At 28.8% G+C, this 8,114-nt stretch overlaps 1 protein-coding gene across 1 annotated transcript; it reads left to right on the forward strand.

The window, feature by feature from the left end:
* Positions 1–2,499: 2,499 nt before the first annotated feature.
* Positions 2,500–7,648, forward strand: LOC106443438 (CCR4-NOT transcription complex subunit 9-like). Its single transcript, XM_013885002.3, has 9 exons — positions 2,500–3,398; positions 5,001–5,072; positions 5,236–5,328; positions 5,433–5,475; positions 6,458–6,567; positions 6,662–6,757; positions 6,824–7,020; positions 7,103–7,172; positions 7,285–7,648. Exons 1-9 carry the CDS (start codon positions 3,219–3,221, stop codon positions 7,372–7,374), a joined length of 951 nt encoding a protein of 316 aa, XP_013740456.1. The 5' UTR covers positions 2,500–3,218; the 3' UTR covers positions 7,375–7,648.
* The last annotated feature ends 466 nt before the right edge of the window (positions 7,649–8,114 follow it).

Genomic DNA, 8,114 nt, shown 5'->3' on the forward strand with positions numbered 1-8,114 from the left:
TTTAGTAGAGAAAAAAACGGATGTAAATTTCGGTTTATTCAGATTGTTTTGCTATGTTCCAAACCGATCAGTTAATTACCGAACTGAACCGAACTGAAAACTGATTAAATTTAAAAAAATTGCCGATCAGTTTATGTCTTCGGCCGGATGTTTAAATAAAACAAAATACAAAAATATATGCTTTCAAATTGTTTTTTGTTCTTAAAATTACAATTCTTACTCCCTCTGTTTTAAAATACATGAAGTTTTAAGATTGTGCGCAACTATTAAGAAACATGTTTTTTATCTTAAAAATATCATTAAAATATAAATTAAAAGTTATTCAACCAATCACAAAACATACTACAAAATATCATTGGTTACACGTTTTTGATAAAATGAAAAAGTGCATTGATATATGAAAACATCATCTATTTTGAAACATCAAAAACTCCCTAAAACTTTATATATGTAGAAGCAGAGGGAGTATTAAATATCTATTGTCCGAAAACATCTTAAGACTAACATTTTCCCAAGTATTAACCCTTACTTTCACATGTACAAAGACTAAATTAGTACTCAAACCAATTCAAATGAAAAAATCGACAGATTATCCCCTATTATAACAAATAAATTTCAGTAATCCATGAATTCTGTTGAAAATCTAAATTTGAATTAGTATTCAACAAATTTCCAGATGTCTCAGACATGGAATTAGAGAAAACTCGGATCAACGAAAAATAATAGATAATCGTATAAAGAAAATAAAAATTGGGTCTAGAATTTTTTTCAAGAGGTAGACTCAAAACTTCGTCTTTCCAAAATTAAAAGGGCTCCACAAACTATTTTGAAAAAGAAAGTGTAGCCTAACAATAGCTGAAATTATGGTGAATATGTAAAAATCACACCATGGTCAGGAAGATATCCTTCTTTTTTGAACCATAGGTCTGGAATTGATGGATCATAAAAATAGATCGATCGATCTGTGTGCATAATATTTGGTCTCATTGTTTCTGGTCAATCAATAATTTCTCGATGTTTTTTCATGCATTGGTTTGATCGATCTGAACTCCATTTGAGGTTGTTTTGTTCCAATCATTTCTCATCACGCCTCAAATTCTATCCAAATGTTGTTTTACATGAAAAAACTTTAACGTTATAAAAGACTCAAAAATGATTGAATACCGAAATTAGAACACCTTCAAACACACAACCCATAAGATGTTTCAACCATAAATCAATGATAATTCTCCATTTATTTAAAGTCATCATAACTTGTTCAAAGTCGTGCTCATATTTAAATGTGAACTGAAATCTATATGTAAATGACACTACACATCTACACAATCACACACTTGCAACTGTATTGGTATTTCCAAAATAAAATTCAACATGATTTGACGTTATGTATTAAGTGTTATCATGAATATCTTGTTCCTCTCACGGGAAAAATATTAAGGAATATGTGATAGCGTTAGAGCATCCCCAACCCAACTGCAAAATTTACTGCAAAATGGAGTAATGCATTTTTTGTTTAATGCAATATGGAGTAATGCATTTTTGTTTTTCATAACTGCATAATTTACATCATTTTGCAGTAAATTATGCAGTTGGGTTTGAGATGCTCTTAAAAGACGCTTTCTCTTCTTCCAGCGACATTGCCATGAACGCTTTATTAATTTGTCATCAAACTTTACACCAGAAATATAGCACTTCACATTTTTTTCCACCACCTCAAAAAAAAACACCACTAGAGTGGTTAAGGAGTAACTGGCTCTCAAAAACTTCTAAATAACTCTAAACACATCACAAAGAAACATAAAAGATTACTTTCTTTTCATCCATAAATTTTTTTAATCTCACAAAGTCTCACCATAAGAAAATAAAATCCAGTCTTATTTCTTAAGTGTCAAAGACTATATATGAAAAGAGTCTTAGTTAAGTCTATATGTTGATGAAAAAAAAACTATATATCTAAAAAAAAGAACCGTAGGTTCAAAAAGAGAACCAAAAAGAACAAAATTGATCCTAACCATAACTGTAAACTGATTTTTTAAACTCATGTAATATATCAATAGATAAGGACACATCCATGCACAAGGGAAAATGGATCTTATAAACAATGGGGCATGTGCACTTGTAAAAATATTAAAAATCAAAATTTTTGTTGAAAACACTAAACTTTATTAAATGACATGTTAAAAGTTAGTTTGTGCACCTTTAATAACCCGAGTTCTATTTTCATATATTTTTATATCTATTCAATTAAAACTGAAGTACATTATTGAATTAAAATTTAGGTAACTTTTTATTTACGATTTATGCTATTGTAATTTTTTGCATTTTCAGATTTTCAGTAAGGGTATTAACCTTAAATCAATCTAGTAAAATTAGTTATAAGATAATTAATTTATATTATCTTTCAATATATTTTTAATTTTATTTATAAACATATATTCTTTTTCAAATATAAAATATCTTATAAAAATCTTCTTAGTATCTATTTTAAATTAAATAATTAAATTCAAAATCACTATCAAATATGATTATACATTTATTTATTACATTTTAATTAAAATGATAAATAAAAATAACTATATTTTTATATTGAATAAATATAATTATATAATTAAATTATTGTAAATTCTACATATTTTGTGGATAATTGTGAATTTTTCCATCAAACATACACAATATTTAGATCAATACGAGAATATTAAATGTGGATTATAAAATTTGGACTGTAAATAATATTTTTAAAAATTTTACCAGTGTAAAACAGATTAGAATAGATTAATGTTTTGTCAAAATTATTTCTCCCTTTTAAAATGCGGATAAAATCTAATTTGTTATTAATAGTGCATCCAGTAAATATGTTTTCTAGATTCTTCCCCGGTCTGTAGATATGATAACATATTTCTGGTCAAACGCATATTAAGATTTATTATAAGAAGATAGAACAAATCTAACAAAACAAACATATAAATTCTCTTTCCATGTATTTTTTCTGAAAATATTATTAGTTTCTTACTTTGACAATTATTATTCAATTATATTTTGATACGTAACCAAAAAAATCATTAGAGAGAATTTTGGTCAATTACATATTTGAAGCATGTGTGCATCTTAGCCCCTATATATTTCTTCTCCCGTTCATCAACTGCCTCAAAACTCTGATCTGAATTATTTCTCTCGCAGAGAAAAAAAATCGGCTAGAGAATTTCTTCCGACTTTCAAAAATGGTGAATCTACCAGATTCCCTTTACGAAGACTACACTATATCCAGGGTGAATCTTCCCTCTGCTCTAGCCTCCACCGTCCCACCTTCACCGGACATAAGAATGATTATTAAGTGGGTCAATGATCTTCATAATAATATCCCATCCACCTTCGATTTCGCGCTGCAGAATCTCACCATTGTAAGCGCTAAAAATATTATATCCCCTGTTTTCATTACTATATGATTTTAGTTTATTAATTTTTCTATTGATTACCTGTTTATTTATTTATTATTATTTTTCTATTGATTACCTGCTTAGTTGCATCAATTAACATGCTTTGTGTTTTTAAGTCTGATAGACTACTAAATCTCTTGTGAAGGACTGTCACTATTTTCAGCGGGGTGAAATTTTGATATCGAACAAAATTATGTCAGTGGCCTACCCCTTCAATTGTATGATAATAAGGATATGACTAAAAAAATATCATCAAAATCTTAATCTCTCATTGTGACATTCATTTGTGACAATTTTGTTCATATCCATCTTATATTTGGTTGCCTGACATAAAATATTCTTGCTTTTATTTAAATTTAGCCTTCCTTGTGATCATGCATACAAGAAACAAACAATTGTCATTCCCTCTCTTTTGTTTGTATCCATTTATTTTTTTGACATTTTATCATTAGATCGGCTTTCAGAAAGAAAAAAAATATTTGGCTTTAGGAGATTTAGTGATATTTCTCATCATAAGAAACGATCAATTCATATTCTTATTTTAATTGTACCCTTCTCAGAATTCTTGTGGGGTTTAAAGATCTTGCGGGTTTTTTTTAATCATAATTACAAACACTCATTTGTTATCCTCCTTTCATTTGTTTATATTTTATGATTATTGGCATTGTAGCGTTTGCTCGATTTTCGCAATTTTATGTTTTGGAGATATAGTGTTTTCTTATGTTAAGCAACATTCAATTGTTATTCTTCTTTTGTTTGCTCTTTTGTTCATGATATGATAAGCTAAGGTCTTGTTCTTTTGTATATTCTCCGTTTATGTGTATGTTTTATTTTCATAATTGTGATATAAAAATGTGTGTCAATAACCACCTCTCATATAGTTCCAAATTTTGATTTGTTTTTATGGATTGAGTTGCCACTTGATGTACTATAAGTTTTATCTTCAAATAAATGGTATGAATTTTTTTTTTCAAATTTACGGTAGATATAATTAATTGCCAAACATATTTTTTAATGTAAGTATAGAAATATATCTTGGTAAGATTCACATATATGTAAAAAAAATGATTTGGAAAATTGGAATTTTTGAAATTTGAGATTTTCTTTTATCTTTGGTTTTCTAGACCGTTCATTTACAATCTTTTTCGATATACATAATTTGACTATGCCTTTATTGTCCATTGGTGAAAATTATTTTACTTAAAAGTTAGTTTTCAAACATTAGATTGTATTATTAATCCAAATAGGTAAATAATTAAAAAAATGAAAAATAGGAAATCAAATCTAAAAACACACGTACGTGTATTTTGCGTATGTATGACTAATGATTTCTCATATAAAATTATTTTCTTTATTTTTAGAACAGCTGAATTTCAAAGAGAGAATCTTCGTAATAATCGAAAATCATCTATTAACACCTTAGACAGAATTGACCACGACTATCACTCTATTTTTATCTTATATTTACGAAATATCACAAAGTTATATATTAGAAGGTGAGAATTTATATTGTTTTTGGAATGTCAGAAACTTATACTGTCACTATCTACCTTTTCTCCATGGCAGCACAGGAAAAATTTCGAGATCTTGCCTCGGCTTTTATGGAAATCTCATTTTACAGTGGCCATGCTGTTGCAGGTTCAGTTCCTACCTACTAATTTGGTTTCACATATGACAAATGCTGATATATTTTGGCATTTTAAAACCTATTAGATTGATTAGACTTTCAAGATCTATCCATCTTTCGTTGTAGGCCCCTCGCTTTGTGATATTCACTTTGAATTTCATTCAATTTATGCAGGAGATCTTGAAAATCTACCCACTCACCTCACGTCCAGTTTACTCACAGAACTGGATGCACCTTCGAGTGTACAACATTTTGCTTTTGTTCCAGGTTTTGTTTAGTCGCACATTTTTTCTGCTTTCTTCACTTAAGAACCATTTAAAATCCTAAGCCTTAATTGGCTCTGTGATGTTATCTTATTTTCCCTGTTATAGTGCATAACTCATTACCCGGAGACAAGAAACTGCTTTCTTAAGGGTATGTTTTCCTCCTTCATTGAAACAAAAAATTCTCTTTTTATTTGCTATATTATTTTATATCATACTAGAGCATATTTATTGATGGTATTTCTTATAATATCCCACCAACTAAATGAAAAAGAAAAACTGGAAAAGAAAGAAAATCGTTTCTTGTTTGAGAAACGTTCAATATGTTTTGATAAGATTTAGTTTTATTACGTAAATATTGTAATACTAGGGTTTTGCCCGCGATGCGAACTTAAACATTTTCATAAATTTTTGAAAAGTTATTTGTACACTATATTCATTATACTAAAATAAATCTTAAAATAACTCAATATTTTATTTTTAATTATATAATTAAAAAAAAAATTTTGATTAATATTTAGGTATATAATTTATGTTTTTTTAACTTTTTACTAATATTTTTTCAGATAACAATAAAAAATAATAATATATATATAGAAAATATTTTTTAATTATATTTTTAGATTTTGGATAATTCTATATTCTATTTTTAATTATATAATTAAGAATTTTATTTGATTAATATTTAGTTACATAATTTATGTTTTTAAATTTTCACTAAACGACTTTATTTGATTATATTTAGTTATATAATTTATGTTTTTAAATTTTCACTAAAAGACTTTTTCAGATAACAATATAATATATATAAATTATCTCTTTTTTAAATTGTATTTTCAGATTTTGGATAATTCTTACTATTATTAATTTTAATCAATTATCTAATCAAATAAATTAAAATTTCGTTTTTATTTTTTAATTTCCTTATACATTTTATTCATTAAGGGTATAAACGATATTAACCACTCTAACTTTTAACGTGAGAGCTCGATTTCGAAAATTTATTTCGCAAATAATAGTATAGATAAATAAATAATATTGATTTTCTATATGTAATATACTCTTTGAAGAGTATCAAGGAGATGCTCTTTGCACTTTCTAAGAAATATCTTATCTTATGTTGGTTGTTGCAGCTGATATGCAATACTATTTCTATCCTTTGATGGACATTAATGTCACCGATCCGCGTCTTGAATGCCTAAGGATTGGTGCATTGGGTGTCATTGCTCATATGTTGAGGCCGGTACATATATATTCTAAACCATCCTCTTTTACAAAATATATATTTGTCACAAAAAGCTATTGAATTTACTTAGAACATCCCACTTCTCTTACAGCCTGTAGACCCAGCTGCTGTTTGTTACCTTGTGAACACAAGTTGTTTACAACATTGCACAAAAGCCATCGAGATTGGCTCAACAGAATCAAAAACAGTACGTTCCCTTCTCCTGCTGTAAATTAGACAAGAAGGAAAGCATTTTGAACTAACACTTCTTCAGATTGCTGTATTCATAATTAACAAGATTCTGTCCACTGGTGAGGGGCTTCAGTACTGCTGCGTCTTGCCTGATCGTTTTTTCTTCATAGACGGTCTCCTGAAAAGGCTGCTTATGTATCTTACCACCATGGCCAGACCTTGTCCCAGCTTGTTCAATCTTCTTGTTGGCTGCTACACCAGTCTCTCCTACAAGCCCAGGTTTTTTTGCTATACACCTTTTGTATCTTTTTGAATTATTGGTTCTCAAGCAAACTTGATATTATATTCTGGTATGTATTAGGGCTCGAAGGGGACTAAGGCGTTACCTTCCTGACATGCTGTTCAACAACACCTTTGCTAGTTTACTTGCTGTAAGATTGAAACCTTCTATTTACTGTTTTTAGCTCTGCATGGGTTTGGTTAATGCAACAATAGTCAAGACTCAGAGTGTATTTGTCTGTTTGTTTGTTTTTTCTTTCAAAGGCGGACCCAGCAGCTGAGAGGAATCGTCGGGAGCTGATTAAGAATCTGGAAATGAAAACTCAGCCAGAAAAGAACAGGTTTACTAAGTAATAAAATGAAAAGACAAAAAGGTTATAAGAAACTCTATGTTGTTGTTTGGTTTTATCTCTTTTCCAGATACATCTCTTGATACTCCATCATTGTTCTTCTCTCTCTTTTGGGATACATTTGAACCCTATTTTCAATCTTCTTTCTTTTGTCCTTTCAAGTATTTTATGTTTTATCTTCTCTCCAGAGGGAGGATCGATTTGCTTAGTTTGCATGATGATTGATACTTATATGATTGTTATTAACATTAATTTCACCTGCATGAAAAAAGGAGACATAAAATAAGTTAGGAAATGGTTAGTCTTTTTTTTTTAAGAACAGGAAATGGTTAGTTAGATACAAATCTTCCTGTTCTTTTAGTCTTTTATATGAAGTTTGAGGAAGAGAGTAAGCATTTCTGATGTTAAGTTCTGGTTTTAGTTTGGGTTCAGCTTAGTTAGTTTTGACAGTAGGACTGAGACCTGAACGAAACGTGAGAGACCATTGAGATGGACTCACGTGTGGGGTTGAGGCCCAATAAATCGGCCCAATACCATTTTTAAAATTAAAAAAAAAATATAAATTAGATCTTTTATGTTTTTGACCTTTTTTAACACGTTTTTGAATTTTATTTCTTGAGAAAAGTTTCAATGTATGTGAGACAAAGGATCTATATTTCGATCCTAACAATTTTCCTCGTGTTAAATATGATCCGAAAAGGTGGTCAATACTAAGATCATCTCCAATGGTCTTTCATTTTGAAA

Source organism: Brassica napus, chromosome A3 (genome assembly GCF_020379485.1).
Source record: "Brassica napus cultivar Da-Ae chromosome A3, Da-Ae, whole genome shotgun sequence".
Classification (NCBI taxonomy): domain Eukaryota; kingdom Viridiplantae; phylum Streptophyta; class Magnoliopsida; order Brassicales; family Brassicaceae; genus Brassica; species Brassica napus.